The sequence below is a fragment of the Chlamydomonas reinhardtii genome, chromosome 6, assembly GCF_000002595.2.
Source record: "Chlamydomonas reinhardtii strain CC-503 cw92 mt+ chromosome 6, whole genome shotgun sequence".
NCBI classification, from domain to species: domain Eukaryota; kingdom Viridiplantae; phylum Chlorophyta; class Chlorophyceae; order Chlamydomonadales; family Chlamydomonadaceae; genus Chlamydomonas; species Chlamydomonas reinhardtii.
Genome location: NC_057009.1, coordinates 1697363 through 1719723, shown reverse-complemented (window position 1 = coordinate 1719723; position 22361 = coordinate 1697363). Strand labels below are relative to the sequence as shown.

The 22361-nt window shown below is 63.5% G+C and overlaps 3 protein-coding genes across 3 annotated transcripts; all 3 read left to right on the top strand.

Moving 5' to 3' along the window:
* Positions 1–44: 44 nt before the first annotated feature.
* CHLRE_06g261500v5 (uncharacterized protein) lies at positions 45–5014 on the top strand. Its single transcript, XM_001696266.2, has 11 exons — positions 45–232; positions 418–498; positions 695–786; positions 1087–1210; positions 1409–1489; positions 2294–2395; positions 3006–3091; positions 3221–3320; positions 3528–3623; positions 4050–4124; positions 4500–5014. Exons 1-11 carry the CDS (start codon positions 116–118, stop codon positions 4518–4520), a joined length of 975 nt encoding a protein of 324 aa, XP_001696318.2. The 5' UTR covers positions 45–115; the 3' UTR covers positions 4521–5014.
* Positions 5015–6394: 1380 nt separating this feature from the next.
* Positions 6395–9011, top strand: CHLRE_06g261450v5 (uncharacterized protein). The gene is made up of 6 exons (XM_001696267.2): positions 6395–6783; positions 7381–7446; positions 7619–7677; positions 7829–7913; positions 8128–8306; positions 8471–9011. Exons 1-6 carry the CDS (start codon positions 6741–6743, stop codon positions 8576–8578), a joined length of 540 nt encoding a protein of 179 aa, XP_001696319.1. The 5' UTR covers positions 6395–6740; the 3' UTR covers positions 8579–9011.
* Positions 9012–9594: 583 nt separating this feature from the next.
* On the top strand, positions 9595–22097 carry CHLRE_06g261400v5 (uncharacterized protein). Its single transcript, XM_001696268.2, has 31 exons — positions 9595–10000; positions 10073–10129; positions 10257–10416; positions 10554–10627; positions 10721–11082; positions 11328–11464; positions 11696–11818; positions 11947–12038; positions 12183–12273; positions 12414–12698; positions 12794–13173; positions 13325–13439; positions 13543–13724; positions 13854–14915; positions 15054–15407; positions 15571–15705; positions 15858–16127; positions 16358–16486; positions 16699–16770; positions 16910–17068; positions 17249–17425; positions 17613–17756; positions 17940–18109; positions 18312–18543; positions 18701–18763; positions 18935–19093; positions 19243–19411; positions 19584–19895; positions 20031–20581; positions 20769–21500; positions 21682–22097. Exons 1-31 carry the CDS (start codon positions 9911–9913, stop codon positions 21865–21867), a joined length of 7224 nt encoding a protein of 2407 aa, XP_001696320.2. The 5' UTR covers positions 9595–9910; the 3' UTR covers positions 21868–22097.
* Positions 22098–22361: the final 264 nt, after the last annotated feature.

Sequence of the window (22361 nt, the reverse complement as noted above, 5' to 3'; positions counted from 1 at the left end):
GAGCCTGGTTCCAGCGACTGGATCATTCGCCAATATCGGCAGGAAGTGACCAGCAAGGCTATGCACAGTCGTTTTCAATAGTGTATACTATTATAACTCTTATCATCAAGCCAAAATGCGCACCCTTCTGAACCAGCCGATTGCCAGCCGCGCGTTCGCGCCGGCCCGTGCCTTTGGTCGCCGCTCGATGGTTGTTAAGGCTTCAGCAGAGACTTCGGCTCCCCAGGCCCCGGTGCGTTGGGTACTATGTTGCGCTGGGCGACGAATCATCCTTGAGTGGTTGGCTTGGGCTTGTGGAGTTTTGGAGTCGGCGACGGTGCCGCTCCTCCCCGTTGAGCACACGTGTCTCTCACGTCCGCCAGCTTTGTAATGAACACAGCAGCGCTGAACGATGTGTTTCGGCTATGGGTGTTGCAGGTGCCGGCCGAGTCGCAGGAGCTGCGCAACGCCGGCCCCGAGCCCAAGCGCTTCACCGTGGCCGACGGCCAGCTGGCCGAGGTGAGGTTCAGCACGCTGCATGCATCAGTAGCCAATCTCTCTTGTCCTCCACCCACCGCCCTATACGGTAGCGCCGTTGCCGTCCGGAGGACGGACACCTGCGCCTCAAAACACCTGCACCACCCGCCTGTCCAGTCCACTTCCTGCTTGCAAGACCCCTCCATCACCACCTCCCGCCTCCCTCCACCATGCTCAGGTGGCCACCGCCTCCGTATCCGCGCTGCTGCGCCTGGGCAGCGGCGGCCTGGTGCTGGGGTACAACGTGTCCCTGACCGACGACGACGGCAAGTAGGTGCACACACACCAGCGGTGTCGCCTCGGCCGCTTCAGGTCATGTCTAATGCTTCTGGTTCTGCTATACGGTGTCCTAACTACTGCGGCAGTAATGAAGGGCGTCGCGAAGCTGTTCTAGATAAAGTAGACGAGCAATGACAGCTGCATGGCTGCAGTGCACACGCACGCGTTAATTGATCGTCTCACACACCCGGCGGGCAAACCACTTGCCCCCAGGACCAGCACACGTAGCTCACCACACCCTCCTAACGGCAAAACACACTAACACATGCACGCAACCCGCCTCTGCGGCAGGTACGCCGTCACTCGTGTGGGCGGACGCAAGGTGCAGGAGGCCAGCGCCGAGGTGACGGGGCTGAAGCGGCCCGCTGTTCCGCTGGAGCTGTACGAGTTCGAAGGATGCCCCTTTTGCAAGAAGGTGCGGGGGGGAGGGGTGTTGGCTCCAGTCCCATGAGAATCCTGCGGCTGCGTTGGGATGCGAGACAGCGCTGGCAGCATGGGCACTCGCGAACGCTACATGTCTATGGCTGCTGGAACTATGTTAAAGAGCACGAGTGTGTATGCATGTGTGTGTTGAAATGCGTGTGTGTGTGTGTGTGTGTGTGTGTGCCTGCAGGTGCGTGAGGCCATCTGCACTCTGGACCTGGACGTGATGGTGTACCCCTGCCCCAAGGACGGCCCCACCTGGCGCGAGAAGGTACGGCATGCGGCGTGTGTGTGTGTGTGTGTGTGTGTGTGTGTGTGTGTGTGTGTGTGTGTGTGACTACGGTTTCCACGGTTATTCTGCCAGATCACGTGAATCGTGTATCTGGTATAACCAACGACAGGGCTCTCAATCGAGGGCTGCCGTGACCTGGCGTTTCCCCGGCAGAGCGCAAAACAGCTCTGGAGTCCACAGGGCAACGCACTCCGACCCTTCACCGCGCCAGTAATCCTTGCGGAATTACTACCGGTGTAACAACCTCAGACCCAGCGGGCGAGCTACCTCTTAAAAAAACCAGGCGGGCAGACAAAAAACAGCAAACATAACAAAACACGCAGCACGTGACAGCACGCGAAAGCACGACCACAGTGGCTGCGGGGCTGAGTCCTACGACCCGGCAGCCTGCACGACCTCAACCGCAACCTAACCAGCTCTCGACGCCAGGGCAGACAATGCCTAAGGGCAGCCACAAACGCGTCTGGCCACTAGGTGTGTGTGTGTGTGTGTGTGTGTGTGTGTGTGTGTGTGTGTGTGTGTGTGTGTGTGTGTGTGTGTGTGTGTGTGTGTGTGTGTGTGTGTGTGTGTGTGCGTGTGCGTGTGTGGTTACACGCACACGGGAGAGGAGAGTGCAAAAATTGCATGTGCAATCTGGCGGAAGTTTACGTGTGTGTCACGCCTCCTCCTGCCTTCAGTAGCTCCCCTTACCTCCTGCCGTTACCACCTCTCCGTGCCTCCTGCCCATGCCTCCTCCCCTTGCCTCCTCCTCCTCCGCGCGCCTCCCCTCCATACGCCATGCAGGCCATCTCGCTGGGCGGCAAGAAGCAGTTCCCCTACCTGGTGGACCCCAACACGGGCGCGGCCATGTACGAGAGCGACGACATCATCGCGTACCTGTTCAAGGTGCGTGGCGTGTGTTACAGAGCACAAGGCAAATGAGCGCGACGACGGTGTATACCATGCAGCAACGCGACTGCATGGCGTGTGTACGGGGGGGGGGGCAGGAGGCGTGGTATGCCCGAGCCGAACGAAGTAGGTCCCAAGTGTCGCCCACGTGAGGGAGGGGCAGGAGGGGAAACGGGGGAAGGGTTGCAATGGCGAGGTCTGGGGCGGATTTTGAAAGGTGCGCAGGGGTTCGAGGGGCGGGCGGTTCGCCCTGACTGCCAAGGGGCTGACGGACGCAGCAAGCGGTGTGCTTTGGTTGCCGCCGGTCGCGGCAGCCGGGAGCATTGGGGTCATGTGGTGCTTGTCAAGCTGACACGGCAGGATGCTCCGTCCCCCGCACTGTTCTGCAGCACAGCTGCCGCCATGTCCCGATCGTTTGATTGGTGATGCCTGGCACCCCTTCGCCTCCCCCCCCAAACGCGCCTGCCGCACCGCTGTGCGTGGCTACAACTCCACGTCCTCGTGATCACAAATGTAGCCCCCCCCTTAATCATGTATGTAACCCCCCCCCAAAACACACACACACACACACACACACACACACACACAAACACACACACGTACACAGGAGTACGGCAACGGGTCCGAGGTGCCTCTGGCGCTGCGGCTGGGCGCCCTCACCACCATCACCTGCGCGCTGGGCACCGCCGCCAGGTGCGCGCATGCACACGCACTGCACAACGGCATCCGGGGCAGGGGAAAGGGTTGGAGTCAGGCGGGAAGGCAGTGGGGGCACACCCGCATGGTCACACACTCACATCCACCTGTGCCCCAACCACACAGGCCCGGCCGCGGCAACTACTACCGCAAGAGCCGCCAGCCCGCCCAGCCCCTGGTGTTCTGGGGCTACGAGATGAGCCCCTTTGTCAAGCTGGCCCGTGAGGTGCGTGCCTCGGATCCAATGATTCCTCAATCCAGAACCGCCTAGTTGTCTCAACACGCCACGACCTACCAACCCGCTCGCTTCTGCACCCCTGCCTCTTCACGCCACGCCCTTTCCTCTGGTCCCTGAGCCCTGCGCTCGGCCCTCTGGGTTTGGAATTACCTCCCCAACCCAACCCCGCCCCCGATCCCGTCCCCGGCCCCGCAGACCCTGGCCGAGCTGGAGCTGCCGTACCTGTACCGCACCGTGGCCCGCGGCAGCCCCAAGCGCCAGGAGCTGCTGGACAAGCGCGGCACGTTCCAGGTGGGCGTGTGTGTGTGTATGTGTGTGCGTTTGCGTGTGCGTGGCTTTGTGGCAGGCCCGCATCAGGAGGCATGGTGACTCTGCGTGTATACGTATGTTGTTGTGTTGGGAAAGCTTAACGGCAAGAAACGTATAATGACTGTGTGTTGTAAGCAGAAAGGTAAAGGGTCGACCCAGTGCCGGAACGACCGCATGTGTCGGTGGTTGTGCGGTGCGTGGGTTGGACGGGGCACTTGTCCGGCCTACCGGTGGGCATGCGGGCGCCCTCGGATCGGCGGACAACACTGCACCCTGCCCCCGTTCTGCCTGTCCTGCCAGCCGTTCCAGCCGTGCAACGAAGGGGCCCAGGGCCGCTTTGCACACTTGCCGACAACACATCCGCCACGCGACATAGCTGGCCCCCGCCCACCCTCCCCCTCCCCCCAGGTGCCGTACCTGGAGGACCCCAACGAGGGCGTGTACCTGTTTGAGAGCTCCGCCATTGTGGACTACCTGAACAAGGTGCGCGTGAGGGTAAAAACAACAAAACGAATGTGTGCGTGTGTGTGACGATTCCTCATGTTGTTTTCACCATCTCCCAGTCAGGTAAGACGAAGTGTTAGGTTCCAGACCCACAGGGGGGTGTGCGTGTCATAATGGTTGTGAACCCATGTCATAATGACCCATGTGGAGAGCACGAGACACGGGTCGGGAACAGCAGCCTCCTAGAGAACAAGGCGGCCTTCTGGGGAGGACCAGACGAGGGGCGCAGCTCAGGGGATGACGGGCAAGAAGGCAGAACCTATGGTGTCCCCTTTTCCTTGCACAGCTGTGCACAAGGATATTCCTCTCATGTTTGCAGACTGATCCTCTTTCCCGGTTGTGCTCTTGCTGCAGACCTACGGCATCAAGGCGTGAACGGCCGCGGGCGCGAGCATTGACGGGAGTGTTGAGTTGCATACTGAAGAGTTTATAGAGTTCTGGTGAGCCACGTACTGGTGAGAGGTGATGCCGCCGAGGCAGGTGGCGGTTAGCTAGGTACAGTGAAGTTAGGCAGCAGGGAGCGTTCAGCGTGCACCTTCAGCGCACGCATGGAAGCCAAGGCGCATGCAGCAGGCAGGTGCAGCAGCAGTGCTGTTTAGGACGCAGTTTTGACGAGAGCGAGCAGTGACTCTGGCGCAGCAGACGGGTCCAGTCATGCAATTTTTGAACCATGGGGTGCAACCCGCGTATTGATTTGTGTTGAGCGATGGTGACATGAGTAGCGGTCAAGCCGTGAAATGCCGGGTTAGGCTTGTAAGGAAGGAAGTGCGGCGGAGGAGGATCCGGCACCGGTGCATGCTTGGCAGGTGTGGGAGGCCAGGCTGAAATGGCAAACTGCGTGCGAGCGCGCAAGTAAAAGATTGGGTTCACACAGAGCCGCTCCCTGGCCTCCCTACCCGATCGCCGCTGACACTGCCCACGCCTGCCCACGGCCACGGGCCGCCTCTGACCCCGATGTGCTTGGCCGGGAAGAAGACAAGCGGGCTCATGCAGTCGTGTTGCCACCACACCCCGGTGCAGACGGAGGCTGGTACACTGGTGTCCCTAGCTGTCGCCAAGGCAGGCACATTGGCAGCACGTTGTTGTTGGCGTACGGGTATGGGGGCGCCTGCCGCGCCGGCGAAAGCCACGGACTCACGGAGGTCCCACGGCTGGGGCATGGACGGGCCGGACAGCCTTGTGGAGCCCGCAGGACGTGGTGGCGAGGCCCTCTGGCAGGGCCGCAACTCGTGAGCTCTTGCAAGAGTGTGATGGGACAGGGTCGATGGGGCAGGTGAAGCCACTAAGCGCTTCCTTGCTTTCGCCCAGCTCTCAAATTGCCATGGTTGGACAGCCGCAATTTGGCCGGGCCCTGAGCGCGCGGGGGCGGGGGGTGGCCTGGTAGCTTGATCAGGGCGTTGCATCTCCAGGGGTAGACCACCGCCGCTGGCACCCAGCGCACCAGTGCGCACCCTGCACGCCTGCAAGGCTGCCACACGCCTGCCGCCGTCTGCCGCTGGGACCTGTCCAGTCGTGGCGGAGGCGTGCGAGCTTGTGAGGCGGGATCATGCCGTGCTGCTTTGCCACGCGCTGCTTCACCGCACGTAGGTTGCTCGGCTCGTAAGCACGCGGGTACGGTAAGGCCATGGGGAATGGCGTGGCTCCACAACGGCGTGCATGGAGGACGCCCTTGACAGCATGTGCCTCAAACGCTCAAAGCAGGCAGAATGAAAGCAGGCCAGCACGCGCAGCACGAGATGCGGGCATGTCCGGGCGCGTGCCCCGCCATATGCGCCTGGCAGTACGCATGGCCGCAGTGGGGAATGCAGCCAGGCGCGTGGCCAGGCGCACCACACACGGCTTGCTAATTAAGAGTATGCAGGTCCCGACCGCTGCGGCGGGTGCGCACGGATAGGGGACACAAGGCGTCTGCTACCCCCCAAGCTCCCGCCCCCCTCCCTTTTGAGTCTGTGTTCTTCCGCTGGGCGGCTGCAGAGGGGACGGTGTCTTTCTATGGCAACCACCCGAACCACCCAAGGTCGTTGCGGTCAAACTCCGGCCCCTTATCGACCTACACGCTCGCGCCATCTCAGGGGCCCGTCAACTTGCAAGCCGTTCGCATATATGCAACGAGAAGCAGGGCAGGTCACATTTCGGGGCATTTCAAGTCGACCCTGCTCCACCGGGACCCGAACTGCCCCGCGAACGGATGCGGAGCAATGTGTGTGGCATACATACGCCGTGCCAAGCGTCGTCAGCGACCCGTAAGCGTCGCGTCGACGACTTTGCGAGCATGATCTCCGAGTCTTCCAAGGGGCCTATTTTCACGTCCGACTGCGCCCTTCCAAGCTGTCACTATGGCTCTAGTCGTGCAGAGATAACCTTATGGAGGCCTGGTAGTCAAAGGGGCGCTTCTGCGATGAGGTTCAAACTCTGAACTTTGAACGAATGGGGGTGCCGTGATTCATGGCCCCGCATAAAAGCTTCCTGGCCTTGACATCTGTCATACTTACAATAGGCTGCACTCACACCGACTTGCTGTGACCACTTCCGGCACCGCGCGAACAGCATTCTCCAACTCGGGACCTCGTTTCCAACTTTTCAAAGCTTCTAAAGATGGCTGGTGACAAGGCTGCCACCAAGGAGAAGAAGGCCGCAGGTCAGTTGGGACCGCTCCCGTCCGCCTGCGCGCTGGGCTGGGGCTGGGCTGGGGCCAAGGCGAGGCGGGACTAGGCGGCTCCTCTGGGCGGAGGCCCGCGTCCATGCGGTACTAGCCGTTCAGCTGGGGCGCTTTAGAACCAACAGTATACTCGTGTGGGCCTCGTTGCGGTCGGCTGCGGGCTTCCGGGGGCAGTCCTGGCCGCGCACCCGCCCATTGCCTCTGGCTCGGCGACCTAGGCTCGCGCTAGCGGGACACGGACCCGGTGGGTCCTCCGTATGTGGGCTTCAGCACTCTTCTGCACTGCATACAGACGTTATTAAGCATGCTGTTTCGAGTGGTGCCGGCCCGGGAAGTTATCCCTCGCGATGCCCAGGCCCCTCCCGTTGACCGCGTCTAAGCAGGCTGGTAGCTCGACATTTTGATCTACTGACCGCACTAGTATGGCGGCCAGGCCAGTGCGCTCAGTCAAGCACACAAGGCCACCCGACATGCATTCAAACGATTTGCCGCTTGCAGCGCTCCCTAGAATTCAAACGCACTCCAGTTGAGTTCGCCGGCTTTATTTGACTCCTGCATTTGCCTTGTTGACTGCAGAGCCCAAGGGCAAGCGGAAGGAGACTGAGGGCAAGGCCGAGCCCCCCGCCAAGAAGGCTGCCAAGGGTGAGTGCGTCAGCGGCCTGGCTGTCTCATTTGTATCCCCACGTCACTTGTGGTCTACAGCAACATCCACAACCGGTCCCCCTTCTTCCTAATGAGTCCCACGCCCTGTCATCATGTGCTTTGAATGACTCTGACACGCTCCATCACCGGCCCTGTACCTCCTTCCCCACAGCTCCCCCCAAGGAGAAGCCCGCCAAGAAGGCGCCCGCCAAGAAGGAGAAGAAGGCCAAGGTATGCATGCTGAGCATTCATGGGTGGTGTCGGCATGATGCATGGCGTGTGCATTAATCAATTCAGCAGTTAGCTTTCAGGCCGCTAGCCGTCAGGGGTGGGCTAGGTGACCATCTCTCCTGACTGTTGTCCGCTCATGCTGTCCCTTCAGGACCCCAACGCCCCCAAGAAGCCCCTCACTTCCTTCATGTACTTCTCGAACGCCATCCGTGAGAGCGTGAAGTCCGAGAACCCTGGTGAGTCCCATGGATCACTTACCCTTGCAAACCGTGAAAAACTAGAGCAACGTCAGCTTTGGTACTTGCGTCACATGCACCATTTTCAGCCAGTTCACTTCGGCTTGCAGCCCGTGTCATGTTGCACTGGGTTTGCGCATGGCCGCATGGGGCACCTGCAGATGCCTTCGCCATCACTTGAGGTTCTGACCTTCAACTTGCCTCTGTTCTGCAGGCATTGCCTTCGGCGAGGTCGGCAAGGTGATCGGCGAGAAGTGGAAGGGCCTGTCCGCTGACGACAAGAAGGAGTACGATGAGAAGGCGGCTAAGGACAAGGAGCGCTACCAGAAGGAGATGGAGTCTTACGGCGGCTCGTCGGGTGCCTCCAAGAAGCCCGCGGCCAAGAAGGAGAAGGTGCGTGCCTGGGCTATGCCTGCGTCTGCTCGTGCCCCATCTGACATACCTGCAGTTGATGCTGCTGATTCTTTGGATTTGAACATGCGGCAGTGGGTTCTCTGTAAGCGACAGATGCCATATCAGCCGGCTTGACTGTTGTATGCAACGTGCCGTCTCTACAGGCTGCGCCCAAGAAGAAGGCTAAGGAGGAGGAGGAGGAGGACGAGCCTGAGGCCGATGACGATGGTGATGACGACGACGAGGACGATGATGGTGATGACGATGAGTAAACTGCGACCACAAGCAGCGGAATCTTGCGTGGGCATGGCAAGGGTCGCTAGTCTGTACGGAGGCTAGCTATCCGTAGGTGGCATTTTGTGGGCTCTACTTGTACCCGTATGTACCGCTAACTGAATTCTTCGCTTCTAACGCTACGACTGCTTTGGACGCTGCGTGACAGCCGCTGTCACTGCGCATGTACTCCACACTGCACCATACTGCTGTGTGGACGTGACTTGTGTTACAGAGCGGTGTTTGTGATGCTCCTGACCGTTTTTTGCTCGGGTGTGGACTCCTACACGGACAATCATATTGACTGTTGACTGAGTGCGGAATAGTACCAACGCAGCCATTGCTGCGTGCGCGTGCCGGACACCAACCGTGTACATAATTGCTAAAGCCCAAGTCCAGGACGCTTGGGACGGCCTGTAACGCTATGCGCTTCACATCTGTCATGTCAACGTGTGGGGATGGGACAAGGGCTTGCAGTGACCGGCACGGCGTAGCAGCCGGCTAGCAGCGTGTCTGTGCCACGGATTGACAGCTTCTGGACTCAGCATGTGACATGGGTGGGCGGGCCAGTGTTTTCCAGCTTCTCAAGATTGGGTCAACAGCCAAGGCATGCCCCACATCCGGGCCGAGGAGAGCACTCATCACTGTGTGCGCGGGCTAATGCACCGGCGGTAGACAGCTGCCGCTGCACGCCTGCAAGGCGCCGGCGGCTGGCAGTCTGGCACCTTGCCTCACCCTGTGCCTTGACAGACCACCATGTGGGCTAGCAGGACCTTACCAGCCGCTCTTGGAGAGGATGCCTTGAAGTGCGCGCTGTTGTTGATGGGGCAGGGGGGCTCGGGTGTGCGGCCGTGTGAGATGTAGGACTGTGGGAGGGCCAGGGGCGCACCCGCACGGCCGCACTCGAACGGCCTGCGCGCCCGAAAGGTCACCCCAGGTCACCCTCAGGGCCCGGGAATGCACCACCCTGCTTGGTCTCCATTTGAGCTGTTACCGCTGTTGTGACAAGATTTTGCCAGGCATTCCTGCGGGAATCTCAGAACACCGAGCCAAAAGCGTGTCGCATGACCGTTGCCGGCGTTGGAGCACCAGACGGCCGCGTGCGCTTGCAAGTGTAATGTTATATTATTATACCACATGGCCAATTCCAACATGCACTCTGACATTTGCTTACCCTGACCTGCTAGCGAGCGTGAACGATGAGTTTAGCGTCGTTGTCGGGTGCCCCGCCGCCCGGAGGGCGGCGTGCTATGGCAGATACTGGAGGTACTATATTGTGTCACGCTATTGGGGCTTTGCGCGCAGCACCGGGGCCCGTGTAGCAAGGGTCAATGGACGGGCGCCTCGCGAACTTGCGTGTAGGCGGTGGAGCTGTGCTTTCAAGCTTGTCGGGAGCTCCTTCATTATCTGCGAACAAGCCGGTAAGCAAACGGTGTTGAGGGGAGGTGGGTCGGGGTTGGGTCTTTGACCAAAATTGCTGGCTCGCTCTGCAGAAGGTGACCCTCGGCGACGATGATGATGACTTCATGGGACCACTGTCGTCCAAAACTGTAAGTAACTGGCTGAACAGGTTGGGGCTCGGGCAGAAATGTCACCTCGCATTTGTGCACCGGGCACTCTCGGTTTGTCTGGCAACCTGAGCAGAACACTCTTGACAAATCTCAATGCCTCATACAGCCGTCGGCGGCTAAATCATCTGGTATGGGCTCGTCTTCCAAGTCCAGCGTGCGCAAGTCCACCCCCAACCCACCCACGGCTCGTTTTGACGACGACGAGGACCTGTTCCCAAAGGCGGGGTCTATGAAGAAGACGGTGTCTTTTGCGCCCGATAAGAAGGGTGCGTGGAGGGATAGGATTTTCAGGGCCAGGAGCCAAGGGAGCGGGGGATATACGGGCTAAGTGTCTGCGGGTGGTCACAGCAAGTTCCTCAGCCGTACCTCTGAAACCCCTGTCATCAACCCATCGTGCGTACAGGGGCTGGCAAGGCCTCGAAGTCTCCATTCGGTGATGATGATGATGACGACGATGGCTGGAAGCCCAAAGCCAAGGTAGGGTCCTAGCCCTGTTCGATGTGCCCCTTCCCTCGCGCGTCACCAGGCTGCGGCACACTTTACCGCGCCACCATTACCTATCCTCCGCAGGACCCATTCGGCGGCGGCGGGGCAAGCAGCTCCAGACCTTCCGCAAACAACCCTGCTTTCAAGTGGGATGACGATTCGCCGCCGCGAAGTGGCACCTCGGGGGCGGCCAGCAAGTCGGGCGGGGGCAAGGGCATGTTCGGCGACGACGACGACTTCCTATCTTCCCTCAACCCGGACAGCGTCTTCAGCGGTAAGAAGGCCGAGGAGCCTTCCACACGCAGCAGTACGCTAGGGCGTAGCACGTTGGCCACGCCGTCCCGGCCGTCTGGGCCAAAGGCGGATGACATCTTCGGGATGATGAAGGATGAGCCGCCGCCCATCACTGCCGACCTGGGCCTGGACCTCTTCGGTGGCGCGGGAAGGTGAGACCCCCTGCTGCTGCGGCCGCTACTGCTGCTGGTGAATGCCTCGAGTTATGAAACATTGCTGACGGGACGGGGTCCATAAGTGCGTGTGTGCTAGGGAGGGCACCGGCAGGCGGTATGGGTCTAGGATGAGAGGGCACACATAGCAAGCAACACTACTTGGGACTACGCGGCATTACCGTATACTGTATGTTGACGGAGGGCGCCGCCGCTGACCGGGCTTGTCTTTTGTGTGACTGCAGCAAGCCTGCGCCTGGCCCACGTGCGGGCCGCCGCGCGGGTGCGACGGCACAATCCATGTCGGGTCCGGATCTGTCCCCGGAGGCCTCGCGTGACCCCACGCCGGAGCACTCGCGGCCGTCCACGTCTCCGGAGCCCAGTGAGTCCATTTACTGCGTTATCATAATGTATGTTACAGTTGCAACCAGCCCAGCTGGTGCTTGTTCGCCCTTGGGGATACTTCGTTCCCCTTGGGGATACTTCGTTCCACTTGGGGATACTTCGTTACAGTCGCACTGCTTGGGACTCCAGGCAACTCTCAACGCACCTTGCAAGGCTCTGAACACGCAATCCGCTGACCCCCTACTCGCCATACCCTTGCCCTGCCCAGGTGGCCCAATTGGCGGGCGCGTGCCACCGGGCATTGCGAGTGCCATAGGCCGCAGTAGCAGCGTGCCCAGGTCGGCGGGAGGCTTTGGTGATGATTTCGGAGATGCCCCATCACGTAGTGCGGGTGCGTGCGTGTGCCACTGGATGCGCATCAGCTGCCTTTCGCGATGGGGCCGAGTGGGCAACCATGGGATGGGCTCTGTGCGCGTGTGTTACGCAAGGTGGTTCTCTTACACTTTGCTGCTTGCGCAGATTCGGGCACAGCCGTCGGTCTGGGGCGGCGGAACGCCGGGGAAACTGGCCCGTCAGTCACTTCGCTGATGGGCCGTGGCGGCAGCGAGCAGGTGTGTAGGGCCGAGGTCGCACCGAAGCCGTATGGCATGACGTAGCGTCCGGCGCTCTCACGCCCGCAAGCAGCACTTTGAGCAGGATATGGCAGGACACCGCATGTTCTTTGAGCTGAGCTCGAAGCTTGTACGCTGACGCAGGCTCCTCCCCCGCCGCCTGTGCGGGGTGGTGGCATGGAGCTGGATGGAGACGACCTCCCAGGCCTGGGCTCACCTGCGTTGGGCAGCAAAAGTGAGTGCGAGCCATCCTCATGGCGAGAGTGTTGAGCGGTGGTATTACAGGCGGTGCAGCGCTATACCGGACGACGGCACTGACTTACATGAATTTGGGCGGATGGTGAAGTGTCTGCGTGCCGCCTGTTCTCCCTGCAGATGCCAGCGTCAGCTCTTTCAGCAGCCCCAGCGGCGGCCCCGCAACAGGGCGGCGCGCCGCCGCCGCTGCGCCGCCTCCCGCCGCCAAGGCGCCCGAGAAGGAGGATAGCTGGGAGATGGATGACAACCTGTTGCCTGACGACAGCAACACCGCGCCCCCGCCGCCGCCCCCACCGCCGCCAGTGGCGGTATCAGCGCCCAGCCCCACTCCCAGCACTGGCTACACGCCCAGCTCTGAGGCGCCCGGCCGCTCGCGGCTACAGCATACCACATACGGCAAGAAAGGTGCGAGCGCTCCAACGCTCTTAGCGGCGACTGCTTGCCAACCTGCATTGTGCGTCCAGAGCCGAACGCAGACCCGGCGTTTCGTACCCATGCAGATGAAGACGGTAATGACGATGATGAGCCGAGCATGGGCGGCTACACGCCCTCCTTTGGCGCGCGCGGCCGGCCGGCAGGCGGCCTGGGCGGTGTCGGCGGCTCCGGCATATTTGGAAGCAGCGGTGCCCTGTCTGGACTCGGCGGTGCTGGTGGCGCCACAGGCGGTGGTCTGGGCGGCAGCACGGACGCCAGCAGCACTGCGGGCAGTGGGCTTATGGGCTCGGGCTATAACCCGGGAGGGCCGGGAGCGCCGCGGCCACGTCGGCAGCTGGGAAGTGCGACAGGCAGCACGGATGCGTCGCCCATGGCTTCCTTCTCAGGCACACCCCTGTCTGGGACCAGGCCTGGATCTGCCGCCGGCCTGCCGCCCAAGCCCAAGGTAGTTTGGGGACGTCCGCTTCCATCATTGGGATGGGACGATGGGTTGCATGACTGGTGACCAGGACTGACCGGACACGCCACGCAAGCTATTTGGTCATGGCTGTCTCGTGTGTTCAAACGGTGCAAACAATGTGCCTTCTGCCCGACAGACCAAGGAGGATGAGGAGCGGGAGCGTGTGGCCGCAGCCATGGCGGCAGCCACCGCCCGCCGGCAGCAAATGCTCGGCAGTGGGCCCATCCGCTTTCCCGGCCAGGCCGCGCCGCGTAAGTCTACATATCCTCTTTTGCTTTAGGCTCTGCTCCACAGCTGGTACCGGTAGCCCCTCTCCTGACCTTCCAATGCCCTTGCCATGTCATCTGCCTGCAGCTCCGCCGACCTCGGCTGCCGCCTCCGCGGACCCGCTGTCGGTGGTGGTGCCGTCGCCCGCCAGCGCCTCACCGCAGCGACAGCACTACGGCGCCGGCAGCACACCCGCCACCGCCAGCTCCGCAGGCGGCTTCCCACGCGGTGGCGTTGATCTGGGTCTCTCCGCCGATTCCTCCGATGACGTGAGTGCCCTTCTCCACGTGCTTTGCAACAGTATGCCGCGTAACACTGACACGCTGTCTTTGATGGAATCATACCTGTTTTCATCGCCACCATCACACATGTTTTAATCACCTGTGTTTACCTTGCAGGACCTGCCGCTACCGGACAAGGCGACCTCGCCTGCGGTGCCCACACCCAGCGCTCGCAAGCCACAGGCCGGCGGCTCCGTACACGCCCTCGCCTCACAGCGGGCCACCGGGCCCTCACCCCTGGGCCGTGACACAGGCGGCTATGACAGCCGCGTTACCGCTTCCGTACCGGAGATGGGCGCGGCGGCCGTCACAGGTGGCGCCCTAAACACGGGCATGGTGCCTGGTCCAGGGCCGCTGCTGCAGTCGTCGGCCCCCGGGGCCCAGGTGCTGCATCCGGAGCCGTCCTACCCGCTCAGCGTCGGCTCTCAGCCCAGCGGCCTGAGCCTGGGCGGCGGGCCAGGTGTCATGCCGGAGCGCTCGGGCATGTCAGTGGCGTCGCAGCTGTCAGGCGGCGGCTCCGCTGGCGCGTATGGTAGTGGGCTGCCGCCTGGCGTCACGGCAATGGGCGGGCAGCCTGGGTTGCCACCTGGCGTCACGGCAATCGGCGGGCAGCCTGGGTTGCCGCCTGGCGTCACGGCAATGGGCGGGCAGCCTGGGTTGCCGCCGGGCGTGACCTCGCTGGGGCCGCAGCCAGGCTTGCCCCCGGGAGTCCATCGGGCCTCCGCCACTGGCGGACTGCCTCCTGGCGTGCAGCGACTCTCGCCTGAGCCTTCCTCGACGCCGCCCTCCGCACCCTCGCCGGAGCCTTCACACGGCGCGTACCCGCCTCCGGGCGTGCAGCAGCTTCACAGTCCGCCGGTGCAGCAGCACTACGCGCCAGCGCCAGCCCCGGCCGCCGCGGCCGCGCCACCACCCGCAGGCTCGCCCACCGCCTTCGCTTTGCCGCCAGGTGCGCCAGCTGCGGTGGCCGTGACGCAGGCCATGCCGGCGCCGCCGATGCAGCACCACCAGCAGCAGCAGCAGCCGGGAATGGTGGCGATCCACCCCGCGGTGCTCAACGTTGCGGGCAGCTTGGCTATCCCTGGCTCGGGCGCGTCCACGCACTCGCCGGGCGAAATCTCGCTGGGCTCGCGTGCGCCCATGGAGTCCATCAAGGAGACTCTAGTGAAGGGACTGCAGGTGCGGTGGCAGCTGCAAGGGGCGTGCATTAGCGCTCTGGCGCTGCTTGCCGTATAGTTGCCCGGGCGATACTAAAAACGAAACTCAGCTATGAGCGGCTGCGCGTGTTGAACTCCATGTATGTCGCTCACCACACAGGAGGAGCTGGAGAAGATGACGAAGCAGATGCTGGAGACACGCCAGAACTACGACAAGCAGCTGGACGAGCTGCGCGCCGATGCAGACAAGCGCGTTGCCGAGGCCCATACCACCAGCCACAAGCAGGTAGATGAGGCGAAGGCCGCTGCTGAGAAGCAGATCGCCGAGGCCAAGGCGGCGGCGCAGAAGGAGATGGAGGAGGCGCGGGCTGCGCACCGCAGGCAAATGGAGGATGCGCTGTCGGGGCAGGAGCGGCAGGGCGATGAGCAGCGGCGGCGCTTGGAGAAGCAGGCGGACGAGCAGCGGCTGCAGCTGGAGAAGCAGCTGGCGGAGGCACGGACGCAGCGCGACAAGGTGTGTATACGGTCAGGATGGGCGCACAGGGGCATGAGACGTGTGTGCTAGGTGCTTGACTGCGGCTGTGCGGTGTCGTCTTGGCGCGTCTTGGCCTCTTGGGCAGTGCGGAATCGTTATTGGATGCCACTTGCCGCGATCCCCTGCGACGCGCCTTGTGCAGGCGGTGGAGGATGCGCGTGTGCTGCAGATGAAGGCGCTGGAGGACGCGCGGCAGCAGCACTACAAGGCGCTGGAGGACATGCGGCTGCTGCACGAGAAGGTGCAAGCCGACACCAACGCCGGCTTCAACAAGCAGGTGGGACCGCGCGCTGAACTATAGCACGGGTACCCGCCATGCGACAGCTAATAAGCTGGGGGCAGCATACCGCAGCATGGGTTACCACCAGAATCCCCAACAACATACCGTGATACCGGTAGTCACTACGTCAACGCCTCCACGCAAAACAGGTGGCGGAACTGAAGGCTCAGCACGAGGCGGAGCTGCGCCGCGCGTCAGAGGACATGCGCCGCTCCGTAGATGAGACGCGGCGCGTGGCGGACGAGGCGCGGCGGCAGGAGGGCGAGTCGCGGCGCGCCAAGGAGGAGGTGGTGGCGCTGCGCGACCGTGTGCTCAACCTGGAGGCGGAGCTCAGGGGCCGCGACAGCGCGCTGCGCGAGAGCGAGGGCCGGCTCGTGACGCTGGACGCGCGCAGCAAGACGGAGCTGGCAGAGACGCAGGTGGGAAGGAGGGGAAGTGGGGAATGGAGGGCCCAGTGGGAGGCGGCGGGCAGGCACCCACGCAGCGCCGGCAGTGGTCGGGACTCGGGACCAGGGTAATCGAGGTTGCTGCTTGCTTGTGTTCGCATCTGCGCATGATGATTGCGGATACCCATAAGAAGGGCGAAGGCATGTGCGTGGCGGCCTTGACAAAGCGTTTCGCGATCCATCTCTTTATCTCCTGTCTGCAGGCCAACGCGATCAAGGAGGCCGCGCTGCTGAAGCTGGAGCTGGAGGACGCGCGTGTGGGGCTGACGCGCGTGCGCACGCAGTACGAGGAGGCAGCGGTGCTGCACGGGCAGGAGCTGGCCAAGTACAGGGTGAGGAGGGCGTAAAGTGGGAGAGGAAGGGTGCTTGGGGTGCAGAGCACGCGGTGGCCATGATAGGAGCAGGCGCAGTGCCGCGTGCGTTTGTGTGTTCGTGCAGTTGCACGGGGCGTTTCTGCACGATACATTTTTGGAATCACAAACAATGCACATGGAACATGTGTCTGACGTGTTCTTGTTGCTTTTCACGTTTCACTCCGGCCCAGGCGGAGCTGGAGGCCCAGCGCATCATGGCGGCAGAGGAGATGCAGCGCGCCCGCACCACGGCGGCGGAGCAGGTGCGTCGTGTTGCGTTCGGCGGTGTTGCACATGCACAACCTGCAACACAAGACAATACTGTACAAACATTTGCGTAAGCGCACGCCTCTTACCACACCGCTTTCTCCTCTCCGGTGCCTGCACGCAACCCCAACCCAGATCGCCGCCGCCGAGGCCCGCGGCCGTCGCGCCGGCATGCTGGACAAGGAGATTGCGGAGGCCACCATCAAGCAGCAGCTGCAGGTCATTGCGGAGGAGAAGGAGGTGGTGTCGCGGCACCGGCTCAGCGCCGAGCTGCTGGCCCAGCTCACCGAGAAGGTAAGGCGCAGCCGCCACAGCACAAATGTGACAGACGGATACCGTGCACGCGGGCCGCGTGGCATAGCCGTTAGCGCCGCCGGTGCCCGCGTTGCTAAGGCCTTGCACCTGTTTGCGCCACAAACGTCGCCAGCATCACGATGCCTTGATATTCGTTTGCCGCAACCCCGCCATGCACAGGTCCGCTCCGTGGCGGTGTCGTCCATTGAGCGCGAGGAGCGCGCGCTGTCGGTGCTGGAGCGCGACGTGCAGGACCGCGAGGGGCGGCTGGCGGCGCGCGAGAAGCTGCTGGCGGAGCGCGAGGGGCGCATCGCGGCGCGCGAGCGCGAGGTGGACGAGCTGCGGGCCAACCTGCAGGTGCGTGCACGGCATGTTACGGCGTGCTTGCAGCGGGGGACTTGGCAGACAGGTGACAGCAGGAGCACGACGAGATTCCGCGTGTGTGACGTAGGCATCATCGTGAAATGGCCCCTTGGTTACAGTTCCCCCACCACAAACACACACACACACACACACACACACACACATCCACACATCGACACAGAACCTGATGGTCACACTGGAGAGCAGCGCCGTGCACGACCGCGAGGACCTCAAGCGCGAGCAGCTGCGCCTGTCGCGCGAGTCGGCGCGTGTGGAGGCGGCCACGTCGTCGCTGGCGGCGGAGCGCGACGACCTGCGCACACAGGTGCGGCCGCGAAGGACCGGGGCAATGCCGGCCTCTCACGCGTCTGTCATGCGTGTCTGTGGTCGTGGTGCCGTACATCTTAACATGGGCATTTTCCCTGGGCTTGCCAAAGTATCCTGAAGAAACTCCACCGCTCCTTTGACAAGAAATTTCTGTGTTCGCACGTGCACTGCCTCGGCGCAGGTGGCCATGGAGCGGCGGATGCTGGAGGAGGCGCGCGAGGCCCGGCGGCGCGAGCGCGAGGACCTGCTGACGGAGGTGACCACCGAGCGGCGCCGCCTGGCCACCGAGTACTCGGAGACGCAGCGGCAGCTGGACGCCGCGAGGCAGGAGCTGCTGGCGGTGCGCAGCAGGTGCGGCCATGGGCCACACACCATGCATGGCATGCGTGGCGTGGGGAGGGTAAAGGGCTGCGCCCCATCGGAGTTGTAGGCGCAGCAGGTGCTGACTCGCTTCCACATCTAGCTCGACATCAACCCTCAAATCAATCCAGGCCTGGTGCGGCTAACCCATGTTTTTCATGCCCCTGCCTGTCCCTTCCCCTGCCACCACCAGGCTGGTGGACCTGGAGGCCCGCTGCCACAGCGCCTCCACCCAGGCGGGCGAGGAGGAGCGGCGGCTGGCGGGCCTGCGCGCAGAGGCGGCGGCCACGCGCGAGGCGTTGGCGGCGGAGGTGGCGGGCACGCGGTCGGCGCTTGCGGCGGAGACCAGCAAGGCGCGCGACGAGCTGCACGAGGAGACCACCGCGGCACGGGACGCGCTGGCGGCGTCGCAGGAGGCTTTCCTGGTGAGGGGCTTTGGCTGGCACCGGCAGGGCCAGTGCCAAGAGCCTACAATCGGTTGGGGATAGGGTTGCATGCAAGAAAGCCCTGTGGATCTGAGCTGCTGTGCATGCGCTGACCCCGGCTGCGCCCACTGCTGTGCATCTGCCATCCTCCGCCCAGGTGGACAAGGCCAGTCTGGAGCTGGAGGCCCGGCAGCTGGTAGAGTATGCCGCCAAGCTGCAGGTGGGTACGGGGGCCTTCTGCTGTGCTTTGCTCATCCGTGGCCAGCTGTGTGCCTGCAATTTGGTCAACTGCACAGTGCCTGGCTGCGCTTATCATCTTCGATTCCACTAACAGCATCCTCTCGGACCGCGATGCCCGCCCTCACTGCCGCCCGGCGCTGTGTGCCCACAGGCGCAGTCCGCCGAGCTGGCGGACCAGGCGGCGGACTTGGACGCGCGGCATTCGGAGCTGGCGGCGGCGCTGCAGGCGCTGGCGGCCGACCAGGCGGCGCTGCGGGCAGCGCAGTCGGCGCTGGAGGAGCAGAAGCGCGTGCTGGGCGAGCTGAAGAAGGTGCGGCGAGCGCGCGCGTTGTGAGGGGGGTGTTGAGACAACGCAGGGCATGAGGTTACTCCCCCTAGTGAATGTTCATTTGCTTGATATGTACCGTACAAGTGCTCGTTTTGGTATTGACATGTATAACACATTGTGATGGACCTCAGGCTTTGGACCGGGAGCGCATGACTGTGGCGGAGGAGCGGCGCGGCCTAAGCGAGGAGCGACTGGCGGCGTCGCGCGCGGCCGAGGAGGCGCGGGGCGCGCAGCTGCAGCTGACGGACGCAGTGCGCAGCTACGTGCAGCAGGGCATCCCCATCCCCTTTGTGGTGGAGGGTGAGTTGACAGGGGCGTGCAGTAGAGGAGAAAAGCGGGGTGGCGCGTTGCTGGCGGCCGCGGGGCGGGCATGTAATAGAGGGGCTGGCGGCATCGCACATTGCAGGGCTCGTCATCAATGATTTGCGTGATCTCAATTACTGGTGACAAATGATCTTGAACATGTGTGCAGGCTCGTCGGGCACGCTCAAGCCCCTGCCGGCGGGACCACCGCTGGCCATTCCCACACTCACGCCGGACAAGCAGCAGAGCGGCAAGCGCCGCGGCGCCCGCGGTGCCGGCGCCGCAGTCGCTGGCGGCCGCAGCCGAAACGCGTTGAAGCATATGCTGGACCGGCTGGGTGTGGACGCGGCGGCGGTGGTGGGCGCTGCGGCAGGTGGCGGCGGTGCTGCTGGCGGCGGCGGCGGCAGCAACAGCAGTGTGGTGCGGGCGCAGCAGGAGTTCTTGGAGCGCATGCGGGTGTCCGCGCCGGCGGGCGTGGCCGGTGAGCAGCGGGGCCGTGTACTGCGTTGCAACCTGGGCTCACGGTACACGCGTCTATGCTTGTGCATGGCTTCCTTAGCATTTCTATAAACCGGTGTTTAGTCTTCACCGAACATGATTGCTTCTGCCTCGACAGGCCTGATGGCGCCTGCCACGGCCCCGCGCCCCATCTCCACGATACACCGCTCCGGCGGCCCGCCGCCCGCGCCCGCCTCGCCCGTCCCCGCGGGCCTGGACCCCTCGCTCCTTCCCCCCGGCCTCGCGGCGCTGCACGCGCGCAGCACCGCCGTCACCCCCATCAAGCACTCCGGCGGCGGCGGCGCGCCTCTCACCTCAGCCTACGAGAGCGAGCACCCCTCGCCGGGTCCGCCTGGCGACGCCTCCCCGCCCTATTTCATCCACACCATCGACGCAGTCGGCATGGGCAGTCCAGGAGCAGTCGCTGCACCCGGCGGCGACGGCAGCAGCTCCGGCGTGATTCAGCAGTTGCTGGACACGATCCAGCTCGCGCTGCACAAATCGGGCAACGCTACGGGTGGCAAGGCGCGCCGCAGTCCCGGTGGTGAGGGCCCCGGGCACGGCGGTGGCGGCAACGGCCAGCGGCTGCGCTCGGCGCGGCTGCAGGGCCTGATGACGCCGCCAGGCACCGCCATGGATGACGACGATGTGCGCTCCGCCGACCAGCCGGTGAGGGATACAAGAGATGAAGAGAGAAAAGGCTTACCACCGCCAACTCGCTGTCCCGTTGACGCAGCCCTGGCAATACTTACATGCGTGCGGCTGCCTTGTACCTTGTCAGTATCGCGCCACCTGAACTCCTGTCTCACTCCCGAGTCCCGACGGCCTTACGCAACCAACCAACAAACACACGCAGGGCCTGGCGGGCGTGTCCTCCGAGATCGCCTCGCTGCTGCCGCTCAGCGACTCGTCCTCCTCGCTGGACCTGATGGAGACCGACCCCAACGACCCACTGGGGCTGGCAGGACTGGCGGCGCTAAACGCCGCAGGCGGTGGCGGCGGCGGGCTGGGGTCGCGCCTGGAGGCCCTGGCGGAGGAGCTCAGCACGCCTGGCGGCAGCGCCGCCGCCACCGGCCTGCGCGGCGCTCTGGGCAACAGCGCGGCTGCCGATGGGCTGCCCGCTCAGCTGGGGGAGCTGGCACACATCAGCGACATGCTGAACGCACGACTGGGGGAGCTGGGGCTGGGGTCTTCGCAGGCGTCCGGGCTGGGTTCGGCGGCGGGCACTGGCGGCGGCGGCGCGTCAGTGGCTGGCGGCGGGCCGTCGCGGCAGCAGTCCTCGGCGCTGTCGCCTTCGGTTGCGGCGACCGGGCCCAGCGTGGCGCACTGGGGTGCGGGCGCTGGCAGTGCCTCGGGCCGCGCCGGGAGCAATGCCAGCGCGTTTGTGGCGTTTGCGGGCAGCGGAGCTGGGGGCAGTGGCACCAGTGCAGCCGCGGGCGGCCGTGGCGGCGCGGGCGGCGGCGGTGTGAACAGGGCTGGAAGCGGAGGTGCCGGCGTGCTGGGTTCGTCCCTACGGAGCGCGGCGGACACGCCGTTGCTTGGTTCCGCGAATGCGGATGCGCTGCTGGGTGTGACGCTGCCGCTGCAGGTGAGAAGAAACAGGGAGCTGTAGCGCACGGGCAGGGCGCGTGCTCACGGCTTCCACACTGTGACGCGAGCAATAGGTGCTCGTTAGTCTTTGCATGGCACGAGTGCTGGGCTTCCGCATGTGCGCTCCGCACACAAGCTTAACCTGAATGCATCGGGCCTTTGCCTCGGGCTGCGCACAGGCTTCCGTTGCAACCACGGCCTATGGCGGCGGCGACGGTGGCAGCAGCTACCACGGCGACAACGCTGGCGAGCGCTCGACACCGGGTGGCGGCGGGACCGAGCTGGGCGAGGCCGACGCGGCGGCGCTGTCACCCATTGCCTCTGTGAACTCTATCAGTGACGAGGACGATGAGGCTCAGCAATGAAGTGTTGCCGGGGCCGTGCGTGAATGGGTCACACACTTGTGAGAACACAATGGGCAACGAGACGCGCCTTGGAAATGTGCGCGGGTCGGGAACTTGGGATGTGGGACGTAAGAACAGTTGTGTTCTTGTGCCTTTAGATGGGCACCAGGCTGTATCAGAGGCTGCAGCCAAGTATGATGGCTGTGCATGTTCGAGGATGCTAAGCATGTAGGCTGTAATCATAACCGCCTGTTTGTGACTCGACGTGGGACGTCCATCACGGCGGGAGCTGGGAGGTCAGCCATGGAAGGCGTTAAACGGGAGGGTGGGGACGGGAGCCGGGTCCGGGACCGGGGAGGGCAGGTGACAGCAGTGCAAGCGTGCCGGGCAGGCGCATGGGGAGGGGCCTGAGGCCTGAGCGATAGTTGCATTGGTTACTGTATAAGACGGACTTGTTGACGCCTGACGGCTGACGCCAGTCGCGAGCGATATCTGCTCTGCTGGACCTCAGGGGC